Consider the following 19,017-nt stretch of genomic DNA (forward strand, 5'->3'; position numbering starts at 1 on the left):
AGCTAATCACGTTTCTTAACTTTTTCTCCGTTCTTCGCCCGAGCTGCCACAGAATGCCCTAGTGTAAATCCACAGGCTATAGAATATTTGAACTCTTGTTATTGTTGCATGTTTCTTTCTTTGCGGCAGTCAAAGAAGTTCTTAGAGATGAAAGTGGCCACATATATATAATCCAAATTGATACATTAGGAAAGTAATATTGGACGAGTAACACTAGGATTGTAACAAGCTTTGTAATCCACGAAATTTATATGTCTCATCCCATATAGTAGCGAATGAATATGTCAATTTAGTAGTGACACATCACATGCATTCTCATTCATATCATACCACATCTAATGTCTACCTTGAAATTTTCTCTCATATTTTCCATATTCTTCTTTCTTTTTCACAGTTCAACTCAACTTTGTTTTAAGAAATATTGTGGAAACCCTGAGTTAGGTCTTATTTTTGAGTTTCCTTTCATATTAAGAGAACCATTTGAATATTACAATAATCAAAGTCATCGATGTGGATATCCAGGGTTTGAAGTTTATTGCAATGATGATAAGCAAGCTTTGCTTAAACTCTCAAATGATAGGAATTTTGTAGTCAAAAGTATTTCCCTTGAGAGACAAAGAATTTGGGTCAACGGTCCTAATGATTGTCCACCACAAAGGTTCATCGAAAACATAAACGTTATTGAAGATTTACCTTTTGTATGGGATAACTCTTATCGTAAATATTATGAAAATGTTACATTTCTCAATTGTAGTATCGATTCTGGAAAAGAACCAAATCCAGTGATTGATGAGCTTCCAACTATACCTTGTATGAGCAATGCAAATTATTCGATTGTGTATACGTTGCAATCATCTATTGTTGATTCGTTGAGTTCAAGGTGTCATGAGATTGGATTTGCTAGAGTTCCAGTAAAAGATAATTCAAGTGAAGCAATGGTAGTTTTGGATGGACTTTATTCTGATGCATTGTTGCGATGGGATACACCTTCTTGTGGATGTGAGCCTGATCAATTTTGTGGTTTTCTATCGGATACGGGTCTTAATGTTACTTGTTATCCTTCCGACTACGTTCTTAATTTCCCAGGTATATTTGTTTTTGTTAAGATTAGTCATAAAGTATAATTCTTATAATTAGAGCTGTTAGTTCGGTCTTGGTGGATCTAGGACTTTTTATGGTTGGATAAAAAAGACTATGTAATATAGGTTCGAGAATTATTACCCGAGTCCGATCCTAGATGAGCTTCGGACTACCCAGCCATAAACGTATTTTTTTTTAATTTTAAAAAATTAAAATTTCATAATATTTATTATAGATAAATTAAAAATTTATATTATTTTAAACATAATATATTTTTAAGTACTATATTATCTCTTATAAATATTATAATATGTTTCTAAATACGATATATGTCTAAATTGTATATAATAATACTTGAATATTTAACATATGAGAAAACTAATATAATACGATAAAAGAATATTGATTATGTTAATGTATAATATCTCAAAGAGAAAGATTGAATAGAATAGAGATAAAATTTAGTTAGGTGAGAAAAATTAATGTGTTATTTGGAGTAAGATAATATAAATATTAATATATATTTTAAATTTATAATTATGCGGGCCTAATAGGCTACCCGCTGCCCATATGTGCTAGCCTTAATGGGTAGCCGGCTTTTCATGGCTGGACTAAAAAACATGAAAAATATGAACTCTAATTTTAAAGCCCCAAACCCTATGATTTTTCAAAAATGACGGGCCGGTCCATATGGGCTTAGTCCATTTTAACAGCTCTATTATAATCAAGAGATTGAAACACAAAGTAGAGGAGCATATTTGTAGTAGGTAGGAAGTAGAGTAAATCATAAGTTTCGTCAAATCTAAGTCCTATTCGATAAAAAAAGTTTAGGTTTGATATGAAACCTATTAAGGGAAGATAATTTGACCCATCTCCATTAATCACTCACAATAGTTAGGATAAAAACTTGCAAAAAGAATACGGACATAGAAACAAACAATTATTCATTAAAATTAACGGATATGAACGTGAGTACGAGTATTTAGTGCCCACATTACCATACCCGCACAATGTATATTTATATATTTTTATTTATTATTAATTGGCATATATGTTTATCAATTTTATTAAACACATCACTATTAAATTTGTACGCATTTAAATATAAATTTTTTTCAACTCAACAATAACATCCTTAATTTTTTTTTTTAAAAATGTTGTTAAAAATTTAAAATTTACATGATAAGTTGGGATTAATTAAATTTTTTATTAAAAATACGAGTAAACGGATATGAGTATGAGTACTTAGATACCTAGAGAGTACGAGTACATATATAAATAGAAAAATGCTAATTGTTAAGAAAACATAAAAACAAAAAAGACAAGAATAAATCTCAATCATTCATTATCACCATCACCCATGATTCTTATTAAAAAGGAAATTAAATTAAAAATAAATTAAAAATTTCCCTATAATATAGGGACATGTGTTCATTCTTGCATTTCTTCTCCAATTTCCTTCTTACTAAATAGCATTACTCATATAAATATTGGTGTTCACACGGGTATGAGCTCGGATACAATTTTTTTTCAAATTTCAAATATGTAAACAACTACTATAGTACCAATCCATATGCTACCCGGCCGTGCTCAACCCTAAACCTATCATAAATTTACTTTTTATTTGAGTATCATATTATTTAAAAATATTAAATCTTACTTATATTTAAATAAACTATCAAACTATCTTAATGAAAATAAATATTATTTGAATGAATTTATTTGAATTTAAATAAAACATAAATTTTGTAGACCAATTTTTTTATAGAAATAAAAAAATTTATGTCAGTGTTTCTAAGTTGTTTTCACCTTACTTTGGTAAACTCTATAAGATAATTAAACTTTATTTATTTAAAATTTATAAAATCTAACTATATAAAATCTCTTATTTTAATTTTTATTTATAATAATATATTTAAATATACATATAATTAATATAAATTAATAAATATAAATTATTGGGATTTTTTATAAATTTATAATTTAATTCAAATAGTAAAATTTAATAAAATAATAATAATAATAAATATAATAAATATTTATTTAAGTAGACTGATTTGGTAGACTTTTGTTGGTCGACGTGTGACCTATTCTTATCCTTGCTCTTAAGTCATGATTCTTCGCCACTAAATCAACTAATAGAGATTGATTTCTAAAAGTATTTTCGTGCCTGACCCCTTTAATTATTTTATTTTATTTTTGATAATATAATTAAATTGTAATATCTTATGCTAGAGTTTAAATTATGTAGGGGAAAATCCTTCATCACCAAAGCGTAAAAAAATTGACTTTTTTCCAGTAGTATGGGGAATATCAGGAATTTTGTTCTTCATGTGGGTATCATTATCTATATATAAAAATAGAAGGCAAAACCGTATTCAACAAAGACAAACAATTACAAATATAGAGCCAAGTAATCGAGAACCTCCTTGGTTTGTGTTTGGGCTTGATAGATCAAGGATAGAACAATATCCAAAGATTCAACTAGCAGAAAGTGGACAATTACCTAAATCAATTGACAATGTTTGTTCCATATGTCTTAGTGAGTATAAGCCTATGGATACATTAAGGAGCATACCACAATGTAATCATCATTTTCATGTTGATTGTATAGATGTTTGGCTCAAGATGAATGCTACATGTCCTTTATGTCGAAATCTGCCAGGGTTATGAATGTGCTTTGAGTATCTCTTTGTGCCTCTTTCTACAATTTCTTATTGAATTTTCATCTTAGTGTTTCTATGATTAATTTTTGTGTGTCAATAATCATTTTCTTAAATTCATTTAGCTTTCCTTTTTGTTATGCTCATTCAATGTATCAAATTGTATAAAACACACCAACATTTATTTTTATATATCTTATAGAAACTATTGTACATATAGAGATAGTTTTATTTTAACCACTCTCAAGCATTAAACATAAACATGTCTTCAAGTTGTTATATGTTTGATTGGGCGGAAAAACACATGTCATGATTGAGTATGCATTTGACTAACAATCTATATAAATATATAAAAAGTAAAGTACCTGATAATTACATGATAAACCCTCTAATTAAAAGCTAAAACTAACCTAATTATAAGGGTAAAATTGACTAATTAAACATTGCTTGCTTTATATTGATTTGGTATTTAATACCGCTGATGTGGCATGTCCAGAATATTTGTTGCATTTTATTTTTTTTAATTGTATAGTAATTAACTTAACCTAATCACTATCTGTATCTATTTTTAATATAATTAATTAATTAATTAATTAATAATTAATTAATTAATTATCCTAACTAAACCAATTTATTAATTATGTATGACATTAAATAATTTCATCAAACGCTATTCTACTTCCAACATGAACCCTATTCTACTTCCAACTTAAAGGAATAAAGCATTGGAAAAATAAAGAGACCTTGGCCATTCCTATTCTATTCATTCAAATCCTATTATTCCATTTATTTAAGCAAATGGTTGGAGTCATGTGTGGTATTCTTCTCTTTTCCTTCGCTCCATCTTGCACCATCCTCTTTGAAAATACTTTCCTATGTTCTCTCTACCACCATCATCATCTGCAAAATCAGTTCCTTCCTTCTGCAGACCATCATCAATATTTGTTTGTCTTCCTTTTCTTTATTTTTTGGTTCATGCAAATGTTTTACAATCCATTCAGATTTTCAATTAAAAAAAAAGTTAACATTTTGTGAAATTATTCTCAATTCTAAAATTGTTCTCAGATCAGGATTCACTTCCATTTTTAATAATATTATTGTTTATGTTATAAACCCATCTCCGAAGTTATTTTTAAATGAAATTGAAAACTCTAAAATTATTTCCAATTTTAAAATCGTTTCAAGTTTTGATTTTTCATTTATGCATGAGTTAGATTTAGTTTATCATGGATTTTTGAGATTTGATTTTTTTTCATGTGTATTTTTTATTCTGTTAAATTAATAATTATTAGAAGGAACTCTATTTATTTGTATTCTTATATCTTATATTTTTTGTTTAGTATTATGGAAAAAGAATGTTGTTCAAAAAAATATACATGGTAATGGAGGATCTTATGAATCCTAATAAAGACCAAAGTTTTGGGTGATTCTATTATAATTATCCAATTTAATCTATTATTTTTTTCTTTTCTGTTTAGTAATTTCCTAAGTTATATTGTGTTTGTGATATTTGACAATATTCAGTTTTAGGTCTTTACGGTCAGTGTGTAAGTAAGTATATATGATTTCAACCACTAATGTGTGCATCATTAGAGCTTCAAGAGAGTAACACGAATAATTGTATGTTTACAATTTTGATACTTTAATTTTAATTAATATATTATACATTATATATATATATATATATATATATATATATATATATATATATATATATATATATATATATATATATATTCTTAGTTTTTAAGCTATCATTGTTTGGATGTGGAGAAAATGATCCTGAAACCAACAGTTTAATGACTTCAGCTAAGGATGTTGCAGTTGTTGCCAAGGGTGAAGATGTCGATTGGGAAGCAGTTGGCTGTAGAAAGTTCTTGCATGACATTTTTGGTTGTTTTTGTAATGTATTGGGGATCTATGCTCACTAATTTATTTTTGATTTTCAATTGTATTGGTGATTATTATAAATACGTGCAACATGTATGATGACAGTTAGATTGTGTTATTTATATGGTTTCATGTATATTATTATAGCAGCAATTCCTAATTTTATGATTATATATGAAATTATTATATATAATCTGATTATATGATACATAGTATTGTGTTATTTTTATGATTTCAAATCCAAAGGTATATCATCATCAGAATATTAATTTAGGTTTGTTATGTAAAAAAAAAACAACTACATTGTATTGACATATCTAATCCATATCTGTTATTGCAGGTATTGATATTTTTTCAATTCTCATTCCATAAGTAGTTACAAGGTTTATTACTCCGTCACATTTTTTTGACTCAACTCAGATAAGAGATAATTAATAATTGAACTATTTTTGTAATAAACATTATATTAGTGGTTAATTTATTCTATTACACTTTAGGGTATAGTGTGTCACGTTCATTTTATTCTTAATGAAATTGTTTATGTTCTTGATAAAATATTTATTTTTTACGGTTTATGAATTGAATATTGTATGTTTATAATCATCATGTCATTGCCCATTTCATTATCTAAAAAATTCACCTTAAATATAATTGATGTTTCGATTTTGTAGTCTCAGCCATAATACATTAATTGTCCAGCCTGCATTTTTAGTCTATCAATAAATTGTTATTTTTCTTTGCTTTTTATTTGTCCAAACATGCTCATAGTAACAACTAACAAGAGAAATGTATTTACAATGATGAAATTACCATGCATAGTTAATGGGCCGGCAATAAATTCTTAGTTTCCATTGCACATTACTCCATGCATGCATACATTGTGTGTTACGAGGACTTTTAGAATTTAACAATATAGATCATCATATATTTGATATTATTAATTTCAATGCATCATATATATATATATATATATATATATATATATATATATATATATATATATATATATATATATATATATATATATATATATATATATATATATATATATATATATAGAAAATGAGTGATGCATTGACAGTGTAAAATATTAAACCCTATTATAGGCTGCTGTATATACCATTCTACAATTACAAACACTATTAAATTTAATTAATTAATAATTTTATAATTTTGTTTTATTAAAATGTTTTATTATATTTTACGGTTTATATTATACACTCATGATATCAATAAAGTGAGAAAGCGAGATAAGGATAAAAATACAGAAAATATATTAAATTTTAAATTTATGATAATATATTAATTATTTTGTACATGATTTATGATAATATATTAATTCTATGTCATTTAATGCCTTGGATTTATGATTGAAAAGGAAATTAAATGGAAAACAAAATTTATAATATGACATTTTTTTGGTTAAAAATTTGTTTCCCTCTTTTTGTATAAAAATTTATTCTAATTTAAGCTTTTTTTTCTACGTTCAAAGCGTTTTGAGTCAAATTGTTTTTTAATTAATTAGTAAATTATATATAATCAACATTTAATGGACCTACTAATATACTAATGATATTTTCGGAATATTAATATTCTTTTGATTTACATTTAGTAAAAAATATTGATTAATGTATTTTTTTGTTTTTGGTTAAATGTAAGATTTATCACTGTTATGGAAATTAAAGATTCATTTCATTTAGTTTGTGTTTTGTGTGTTTATATAGTATTATTGTGTTTTTAAATGATGTGTCGTGTTACTATATAATTTTTATTGTGCTCTTTCTAATCTTTCATCTATATAAGTATAATAAATAAAATATATTTATTTAATTTTTAAATCAAATTATTTTAAATTACGTTTTTGATATTTGATTATATTTATTTTTGGGTCTCTGTGTATGGTCAAAAGTATTGGAAATCTTCCACTTGATTTATTTGGTAAGAACAAATACAGACGATTGGAAATCTTTGATTCTTTTTTTTGTGTATAAATTCTTTTAAAGATTTCATCACCGTATTAGTCGTATTATTTGCATTATAAATTTGTTAATGAAATCAATAAAACTATCCCCTTTTCAATCTCCTTACCATTCCTTTTTCTTTCACAACAATAAAATCAAATAAATTAGGTATTAGATTTTTTTTAATAGAAAATTATTAAAAATTTAATTATCATTATTTATCATAAATATTAATTTAGAACAGAAATTTCAAGATATTATTGGAAGGTAGATATTCATTTAGAACTGAAATTTGACGGGAAGTTGTCATATATTGTAGATTTATAAAAATTGTAAATATGATATAATAAGGATTTAAAACTGATATTTGACGGGAAACTGTTAAAAACTTTAGGTTTAGAAAAATTGAATAATATTAAAAAGTAATGTTATTTTGAATTAGAAAAATGATTTTATTCAAATTTATAATTTTAAAATTAACTTATCTAGATTCAATTGAGTATTGTTAACTCATCTGAATTCACGGGTAGATGTAAACGTATCTATGACATACCATCTGTAGATGGTTCATTTTAATGTCCATCTTTTAAATATTTTTGATGTTTTACTGTAAGTACTAATCAATGTTTAAAAGTTGGTGCATATTATTAGCATATATTTGTAACTATGTCAAGGTTAACCAATTGAATAATGAATTTAAACTTTACAAATGATGATTTGGTAGACATGTGAAGTAAATCCAAAGGGGACCCGTGCGATAGCACGGGTTTCTTACTAGTCATGAATTATCTTTTAAAATTATTTAGTTCGCCGAAAGCAAAATCTATAATTAGTTCTTAATTGTTAGTATATAAACCGATTCTCCAATTTCGTAGTTAGGAAAAAAAACATTAAATACAAAATAAAATTGAATAATTATAAAAAGTCCATCATTATAGAGAACATATCTAAAAAAATCATGTACACGTTTCACATTATTAGGGATAAATCATCAAAGAGAGACATAATCTAGGGGAACTATCCATTCGTCCTTAAGGGATTTATGACCAATATAACATAAAGAGAATAATTAAGTTTTTCAAACAATTAAGGGTGATCCTTAATTTATATTTTACCTTATCCCCCTCTTAAATTCTTCAAAATATTCCTCCTTGATCATAAATTTTATGACCCTAATGACTAAATACGTTTAACTACATCTCGAGCCATTGACTTAACATTTAGATCTTGAATACCTCTTCCGTCTGTGTGATCAGCGTGACGAGACTTTGGAATGCCTATAGAATCTGTTTCCGACAAATAGTTTGTACAAAACTCAACAACTTCTTCAATGATGTACCTTTCAATAATTGAAGCTTCCGATCGGTGATGATTCTTCTTATATCATTTAAAGATCTTCATCTATCGCTCTATAGGATACATCCACCTTAAATAAACTGGACCACAAAATCTGATTTCTCTGACTAGATGAACAAGTAAGTGAACCATAATTTCAAAAAATAATGGAGGAAAATACATCTCCAGTTGACACAAGATTATGACAACCTCATCTTCTAATTCATCTTACTTTTTGAAATCAAGAACTTTATTACATATGACATTGAAGAATAAGCACAATCTCGTTATAATTACTCTCACATTCTTTGGTAGGACCCCACAAATAGCCACTGATAGAAGTTATTGCATTAATACATGACAATCATGAAATTTTAAACCAATTTACTTGATATCTTTCATTGATATATGTTTCTAGATAGAGTGTGACATGCTGGAGGCAGATAAGTTCTTTTAAACTTCTCTATTTGAGCCAACTATTTTTGTATACCCATCGCCTCCATATCAAGACGAAAAGTATTACTATCTTTAGTCTTGACTGGAATATTTAGAAGTGTGTCAATCAAACTATCACACACATTTTTCTCCACGTGCATCACATCAAGACAATGTCTAACATCAAGACTTGACCAATATGGAAGATCAAAGAAGATAAACCTCTTTTTCCATATATTTTTTGCAACTGCCCATTTTTCTCTCTTCTTGAAGACAATATTAATGTGTTTCTGCCGTTGATAAACTTCATCCCCAGTTAAAGGTTCAGGAGCCTCAATAGACTCTTGCTCTCCATTAAAAGCCTTCCGCAATCTATGATAAGGATGACCGGGTTTTAGAAATTTCTGATGCCCAAGGTAAACAATCTTTTTTTTCCAAACACAAGTTGGTGATAACAAGTATTATCTTCACAAATAGGACACGCTTTATGTTCTTTGACACTATATCCATCCAAGTTAATGTAAGCAGGAAAGTCGTTGATTGTGCAAAATAATATTGCACGCATCTTAAACTTTTACCCAGAATATGCATCATCAACTTCAAGCTCTAGCATTTGTAACCTTTTTGGGTGGAAGAATATTCTATAAAGACACACTTTAAGCTCTAGCATCAAGTTTCCCTCTACCATCACTATGAATATGGATGAACGATGTACACCCAAATATCCTAGGAATGAGGTTAATAGAGGTAGGCACAATAATATAGAATGAGGATAAGACTTCCATAGGAGTTTTGGAAGCAAGGACATTATAAGGCCAACAATTTATGAGATATGATGTACCTAAAACAACCTCGCTCAATGTTTCTAGGGAATTTTATTTTGAAATATCATAGCACATGTTTGGTCTAACAAATGCCCATTTTTTCTTTCACCAACGCCATTTTGTTAGGGTGCTTTAACACATGAAGACTCATGAATGATACCTCTATTTTGACAAACAGAATTAATATTATGATTAAAATAATCCTTGACATTATCAGACCGAATCGTCTTAATACTCATACCAAATTGAATTTTAACCATAGAGGGAAATTGAGGAACCACATGACTAAGTTCAAATTTTTGTTTAAGTAAGTAGACCCAAGTAACCCAAGTACAATCATCAATAAAGGTGATAAACCAACAGGCACCTGAAACATTTGGAATATTAGATAGACCCCATACATCTATATGAACTAGATAAAACGGAAAAATACTCATTTTATTACTAACGGAGAAAGGTACACACTTGTGTTTAGCAAGCATACACACCTCACAATGAAGACTCTCAACATCTAATGTCTTAAATACAATAGGAAAGAACTGCTTAATGACTCTAAACGAAGGATGACCCAAGCGACAATGGTATAAGAGAACCTTCTCCCTGTTGGTCTTTATTAATTATGAAAAAAAGGAATTGTTGCTGAGAAAATTTGGGCTTGAATTTTTGTTATCCAAGTTGTAAAGACCATTCCATTCTCTAGCACTTCCAGTCGTCCTCCCCGAATTCTTGTCCTAAAAAACACAAGATTTATTATAAAAAATAACATTACATGATAGGTGTTTTGTGAGTTTATGTATGGAAATTAGGCTAGTAGCCAATTTTGGGATATGAAGGACGTTATTAAGAGTCATGGATGAGTTAAGTTAAATTGTTCCTTCACCTGCTACGGTTATAAGGGTGCTATCTGCAGTGGATATTTTTTTGTTACTGGGGCAAGGTGAATAAGTGGAGAATTGTGTGGGTAAGGGTGTTATATCAGTGGCTCTAGAATCTAGTATCTAGTATTGTTTATAGGGTATATTTGAAGCATTAATTCCAAACGAAAATGGAGAGTTGCCAAATGGAAAAGATAATAGAAATGTACTTGAATGTGTTAAAGAAAAGTACATGTTGGTTTCTCCAACTTAGTGAGGAGAGATCTCACCTTTTCTACTTCACTTAGGTTAAGGTGCACCCCTCATTCTATACTGTCTCCACTAGTACTTTCATCCACGTGTGCATGTCCGCCCTTTCTAGATAAGTCTCTTTTTTGTCCCTACTCTATATTAGGAGGTCTGCCATTCAATTTCCAACATTTTTCTCGAGTATGACGAGGCTTGTTGCAATAAGTACACCACACCCCTTCACCATTCTTCTCGACATAGGTTTCTCCTAATTTCTTCTGATAAACTAACATGGTTGAATTCTTCTTAACAAGCATTGTCGAGCTTTCTACAGGTGGTAGTGTCAATATTAATTCTCTTCTACTTTCTTGGCTCCTCACAATAGACACTACGTCACTAATGTTCGGTACTTTTTATTTGCCAAGAATTTGTACTCTAACAGGGTCAAAGTCAGAGTTGAGTCCTACCAGAAAGTCGTGGGCTCTATCTTGCTCAATGTAATCCCTAAGTGTTGTTCCATCTACTGTACACTCAGTTTTGATAACTCTGTAGTGGTCTAACTCCATTCACAAGGCTTTGAGATGATTAGCGTATTTTGTAATTGTTTTGTTGCCCTACTTAGTTCCCAATGTTTTTACCTTTACATCATATATTTGGGCAGCATCTTTGGCTTTAGAATAAGTTTCTTCGAATGCTTTCCAAATCTCTTTTGTCGTTTTTAGGAACATGCAAGTGTCACTAATTTCTGGAGTCATTGAGGTCCATAACCATGCAATGATCGTCGAATCTTCAGTATCCCACTTTTCAAATTTAGGATCTTTCTCTTTAAGATGTCTGTAAGGTGTTTTGCTTTTCCTTTACCTTTCAAGGTTGTTTTCACGAGTTGAGAACATTTCAAATAATTATTTCCATTCAACTTGTAAACCTGAGGAATAATATGTAATTCTGATTCTGACTTGTACCTATTTGTTTCCTTTTTACCGTCAACCATTGAAGAAATTTAGAAACAAATGCAAGTAAAACACCACAAGCGAGGTTAAGAAGTCGATGGAGATACACACGACTGTTCAAACAGTTGCAATGAACAGTATCATAATGAATAGTGCATAACAATACCACGATGAACAAAGGCGAAATAGTACCGTGATGAACAATGACAAAATAGTACCGGGAACACAAACCATGAATAGTACCACAATGAAAGTGGCTAGGTTTTTGGAAAAAAACGCAATTAAGGCGGCTATGGTTTTTTGTGCGGAAGCGAAACCCTCTCTAACGAGAGCTCGTGATACCATAATAGAATTGAATAATTTAATATTATTATTATTAATGAATATACAAGAATTAATCTCTTTAAATAGAGTAATCTGACCTAATGGGCCTTACTAAAGATCCAAACTTAAATTACTAATAAAATAACAAACTAATAAAAGTAATAAATTAAGAGAAATACTAACCAGTGCCCTTAGACACTCTTAAAGTGATAAATTTTTTTAAAAATGCGTGAATTCAATCCATTGGAAATTGAAATGTTGACTTTTATGAAAAATATTTTCTTTATTTAGTATGCTTAAAAAGTGCCCTGAGGACATTGGTTAGCAAGATCCATTAACTAATCAGTTATAACATTTTAATATATATATATAAATGAGGAGGGTTATATGTTCAACACTTACTCCAAATCATAACCATTGATTATCATTAAAATCCAACGGTTTTAATTAAAGTTTTATATAGAAAAATATTTCCAAAAATAATTAGATTAAATGATCAATTAAAACCGTTAGATTAATAAAAATCAATGGTTAAGATTTGGACTTGGAGTAAATATAACCCTTATATATATATATATATATATATATATATATATATATATATATATATATATATATATATATATATATATATAAAAGAAACGTATCATTTATGTGTTATTTTTTTCTCTCTCCTCCATCATTTATTTTAGGGTTAAATATGTTATTGGTCCCTATAAATATCTCAATTTTGACTTTTAGTCTTTATAAAAAAAAATTGACTTTTAGTCCCTATAAAATTACGTTTGCACGAAGTTTGAGTCCATATAGAGGGACTAAAACTGCGTGCAAAAGTAATTTTATAGGGATTAAAAGTCAATATGTTTTTATAGGGACTAAAAGTCAAAAGTGGTAATTTTATAGGGACTAAAAACATATTTAACCCTTTATTTTAGTAATTAAGAAAAAAAAGAATGACCCATAATCTTCACAGTTTTATATTATCAGCCTTTAAACAAATAATCTTACATTTATTTAAATAGATTAATGAACTAATATGTCAACATAAATAATGAATAATATTAGTCATAGCTAATCACGTTTTTAATTCAACTTTTTCTCCTTCTCCCTCCGAGCTGCCACAGAATGACCCAGTGTAAATTTACAGGCCCAAATATATTTGAATTCCTTGTTATCATTAAACTCGTATTAGCATATTTCTTCGTGGTAGTCAAAGAAATTCTTAGAGATGAATGAAAGTGACCACATATATAATCCAAATTCACACATTAGGTTGGACGAGTAACACTAGGATTATAATAAGCTTTGGTATACACGAAATGTATGTCTCATCCCATGTAGTAGACAATGAATATGTCAATTTAGTAGTAACTCACATCACATGCATTCTCATTCATATCATACCATATCTAATATGTCTACCTTGAAATTTTCTTTCATATTTTCCATATTTCTCTTTCTTTTTCACAGTTCAACTCAACTTTGTTTTAAGAAATATTGTGGAAAGCCTAACTCAGGTCTTCATTTTGAGTTCCCTTTCATATTAAGAGAAGATTATCAAAATAACAATAATCAAACTGATCGATGTGGATACCCAGGGTTTGAAATTTATTGTAATCATTCTAAGCAAGCTTTGCTTAAACTCCCAAATGATAAAAATTTTGTAGTCAAAAGTATTTCCCTTGAGAGACAAAGAATTTGGGTTAAAGGTCCCAATGATTGTCCACCACAAAGGTTCATAGAAAACATAAACTTCAACTATGATTCACCTTTTATATGGGACAACTCTTTTCATAGTAATTATGAAAATGTAACATTTCTCAATTGTAGTACTAATTCTTCAAAGGAACCAAATCCTATGATTGATGAACTTCCAACTATACCTTGTATGAGCAATGCAAATTACACGATTATGTATACGTTGCAATCATCTCTTGTTGAAAAGTTGAATTCGACGTGTCATAAGATTGGTTTTGCTGAGGTTCCAGTCAGAGATGATTCACAAGAACCAGTGGTAATCATGGATGGACTTTACTCTAATGCAATGTTGCGATGGAATACACCTTCATGTGGCTGCGAACCTGATCAATCCTGTGGCTTTTTAAATGATACGGGTCTTGATGTTACTTGTTATAGTAAGGTTATTAATTTCCCAGGTATAAATTTATTATTCTTTTGAAAGGTAAATAGATTAACAAACCGAAAAATCCAGAAAATTAATGAGAATAAATATTTATTTAAATTTTATTTAAAAGGGAGACATAATTTTGTAGACTATTTTGATCAAAAATTTTATGAAAACAATTTATATATTAATTATAAGTTGTTTTCACAATATTTTCATAAGTTCACAAAGGTAGTTAAGATTTATTTTAATATTTAATTTGACAATTTATTAATAAGACTATATAAAAGATCATATTTCAATTATAGTTTACAATAATAGAGACTCATAATAATATATTTAAATATGAAAATAATTAATATAAGTTAGAAAATTAAATTAGTGTACAATTTAATTGAAAGTAAAATATAATATAATAATAAAAATCATAGTAAAAACATTATTGATAATTATTTAAGTAGACTGAATTTGATAGACTTAAAAATCGTATTTTATGATTTATCATTTTTAGTTAAATAGACTTTAAAAATTTTAAATTTTAAAAAAATGGTCTAGTCTGATCTTAATGTAGGTTAGGGTGAAAACTCTTGTCTATTTGAATGATCTAATATCATAGTTTCTTCTAATCCTAAGCTTTCATCCATAGATCAACTCCTAGAAATTGATTTATAAAATTATTATTCTGCTTTTATCATGTTTAATTCTTTTATTTAGTTTTATTTTATTATTAATATAAAATAACTTATATTGGACTTCAAATTTTGTAGTTGGAAATCCTTCGACTCAGAGGCATAAAAAATTTAACTTTTTTCCGGTACTTTGGGGAGTATTAGGAGTTTTGTTCTTCATGTGGTGGGTATTTTTATCCATATATAATGATAGACAACAAAACCATATTCAACAAAGAGAGACAATTACAAACATAGAACCAAGTAATCAAGAACCACCTTGGTTTGTGTTTGGGCTTGATAGATCAATGATAGAACAATATCCAAAGATTCAACTAGCAGAAAGTGGACAATTACCTAAGTCAATTGACAAACTTTGTTCCATATGTCTTTGTGAGTATAAGCCTATGGAGACATTAAGGAGTATACCACAATGCAATCATCATTTTCATGTTGATTGTATAGATGTTTGGCTCAAAATGAATGCTACGTGTCCTTTATGTCGAAATCTGCCAGGGTTATGAATGTGATTTGGTTATCTCTTTGTGTATCTTTCTATAATCTTATCAATCTCCATCATAATGTTTGTATGATTAGTTTCTTTTTGCAAATAGTTATTTTTTTACAGTTATTTGATTTTACTTTATGTTATGTTAATTCAATGTATCAAATTGTATAAAATGAGATTATATATCAAACACCATCATTTGTTTTTTAAAGGAAATATAATAATATAAATAAGGGTTAAATAAGTTTTTAGTCCCTATAAATATGACACTTTTCACTTTTAGTCCTTACAAAAAATTTCGTCGAATTTTGGTCCTCACAAAATTTTCCGTCACGAATTTTAGTCCCTCCCGTTAGATTGCTCTAACGGAGGCTTATGTGGCATGCCACATGTCTCACCACGTCAGACAAAGATATAACTAAAGAAAAAGAGGCAGATTGCGGGGGTTTTAAACCCCCTTTAAATAACTGGAAAAAAAATTTCTCACAAAAAAAAAATTCTCACAATGAAGCTTTCAACCAATGAACTCGTGGTCCAATTCCCTGGAATTTTCGGAACTTTATTTCCAGGTTGGTTAGGGCAACTTGAAAATCTTAAGTACCTTAATATTGGTTCAAACTTACTCCATGGATCTATTCCCTTATCTATAGTAAGGCTGTCAAATTTAACTCACTTAGATCTTTCTTCAAATAAATTTGATGGTTCTATTCCTCAACACTTAGAAAAATTTGTAAATATATATGCTATTGATCTTTCAAATACAAATAGACTCTCAGCTGTGTCTCAGTTCAAGAGGGGGGCTCAGGTTAAAGATCCATTATTACAACGGTATGTAAACCTAACCAGGAAAAATTCGCATGCACGTCACATGCACATCCACATCCAGATGCACATGCACATGGACTATCCACCATTACCCCCCACAAAATAATATTTCCCCATGCACTAATTTGAAAATTTGCAATATTATTAAATTAAGAGGATCAAAAAGCTACAGAATCACCATTAATTTCTCCAATATTTCCAAACACCAAAGGAACCTTACAACATAGCAACAAAAAGAATACTACAACATTTTATTACTGCAACATTAACAATTGAAATTTATAAGACACAATCTAGGAACTAGGGACTTAAACTATAAGATATCTAGATTCATCAAACAGTGCAATCATTGTATGAATCAAACCACACAAAACTAATCCATGGCCAAGACAATACTAAGATTCATGGGATGCATATACTCATTAGATATAAAATCAGAGCTGATTAGATCAGAGGAACACTAAATAGACAAATATAGATCAAAGGAACACTAAGTAGACAAATATAGATCAGAGCTGATTAAGACTATATATCCACTGAAAAATATTAATAGCTATGATCTCAACTACGCATTAGATTTTTTTTGGAAAGAAAAGTAACATAATTTATTTCATGATCTGAATTTTGAAAGAAAATGATAAATGCTACAAGACTTTAGATCGAATGCATGGCCGACATGCGTTTGTGTTCGAACGCAAACACCGACATATGTCGAACACTGGACATGCATAATATGATTCTTTCAGGAGGACTTCCCTGTGAGTATATTCGATCCTCGATTTCGACAGCTCTTCCAATATCATTGTTACAAGTATATAGATTAAGGATTCCCTCATAAAATATCTATAACAATTATTATTTATGTATATGTTTTCTCCATGCCAAATTAGCCATAACAGTATATTACAAATATTCAGTTGAATATTACTGTGAACATTTCAAATTGTTGTAATCATTTTTCTTTTCGGATTTAAAATTTGTGTATATTCAAAGTATTTTTAAATCTCTCCTCGTAGCTTGTTTTTTTTTGATAAACAATGAGATATATTAATAAGACTTGAGTACAAAATGTACTCAACACAGAAACATGATTTACAGCCAGCTCCACTACCCAACAACTTTACATAAACTTAATCAACACCTAAAGGATTGTGAAACCAGTCATAAAAATTACAAAGCACTGGCTGTTTTGAACCTAGTGCTAACCACCACCAAGTGAACATCTTCACATTATGGACAATTTCATCTGCATCACCTACTGCATTGTTAAATATAATGTCATTACGTTGTTTCCATATGCACCAGCAAGTTGCCATCCATATGCCTGCAACTCTCCTTGGTGAGCAAAATTCCCTCAATGCATTCAAAACCTGCAGGAAATGGTCACAGCATCCCGATCCTAATGGTACAGCAATACCTAACCACTCCATAATCTTCTTCCAAACCTCTGCTAGGAAAGCACAGTTCTGAAACAGGTGGATGGAGGTTTCAGCAGAGTCACAACCAAACACGCATAAGCTCAATTCTATATTTGTAATGATGTTTCTTTTCATTAGTTGCTCCCTCGTTGCCAATCTATCCATAAACAATCTCCAGCCAAAGATTTTTACTCTAGAAGGCATCCAACCCATCCATAACACCTTAATCGCATCTCTTACCACTGCCTGCATCTCCCCCTCCCTACCCTCCAAGACAAGCTTCTTATAGTACTCTCTCACATTGAATGCATTCATGTCTCCACCTATCCACACAAACGTATCCTTTTCTTCATATATAGGTTTCACATCCTCCAGAATACAGCACAATTCCACCAACTCCACACCTGCCATATGATCCAGTACAGGTGTGTTCTCCCTCACACCCCAATTCCACACATTATCCTCCCACCAACCTAGGTTACTAACACTACAACTCTTCATTACTTCTGGTACAGCTTGATACAATAGTGGGAAAGTGTCACGCAATGGTTCCTGCCCAATCCACCTCACAGACCAGAACAGAATCTTACTCCCATCCCCCAATTTGCTAGCTATACACCTTAAGAATCCTACCTCTGCCTCACTATCAGCCAACTTCATTAGGTCCCTCCACCAAATAGATTTGTGTGACTTGTTCCCCACTTTTCTTTTAAATAGAATTCTTTCATGAAGCAGTCCATACCTGTCCTCCAAAATTCCTTTCCAGATAGTTTCTTCGTCTTTCAGAAACCGCCACAGCCATTTTGTAAGGAGAGACTTATTGAACAAATCTATTTCTTTGATTCCCAGCCCACCATCCTGTTTTTTCAAGCAAATCATTTTCCAACTAATCCAATCCACACCTTTTC

The 19,017-nt window shown here is 29.5% G+C and overlaps 2 protein-coding genes across 2 annotated transcripts; both read left to right on the forward strand.

The window, feature by feature from the left end:
* Positions 1-338: 338 nt before the first annotated feature.
* LOC131639389 (putative RING-H2 finger protein ATL21A) lies at positions 339-3,753 on the forward strand. The gene is made up of 2 exons (XM_058909888.1): positions 339-1,086; positions 3,332-3,753. Exons 1-2 carry the CDS (start codon positions 339-341, stop codon positions 3,751-3,753), a joined length of 1,170 nt encoding a protein of 389 aa, XP_058765871.1.
* A 10,226-nt stretch (positions 3,754-13,979) lies between these two features.
* LOC131639390 (putative RING-H2 finger protein ATL21A) lies at positions 13,980-15,882 on the forward strand. Its single transcript, XM_058909889.1, has 2 exons — positions 13,980-14,721; positions 15,458-15,882. Exons 1-2 carry the CDS (start codon positions 13,980-13,982, stop codon positions 15,880-15,882), a joined length of 1,167 nt encoding a protein of 388 aa, XP_058765872.1.
* The last annotated feature ends 3,135 nt before the right edge of the window (positions 15,883-19,017 follow it).

This window comes from Vicia villosa, unplaced genomic scaffold (assembly GCF_029867415.1).
Source record: "Vicia villosa cultivar HV-30 ecotype Madison, WI unplaced genomic scaffold, Vvil1.0 ctg.002608F_1_1, whole genome shotgun sequence".
NCBI classification, from domain to species: domain Eukaryota; kingdom Viridiplantae; phylum Streptophyta; class Magnoliopsida; order Fabales; family Fabaceae; genus Vicia; species Vicia villosa.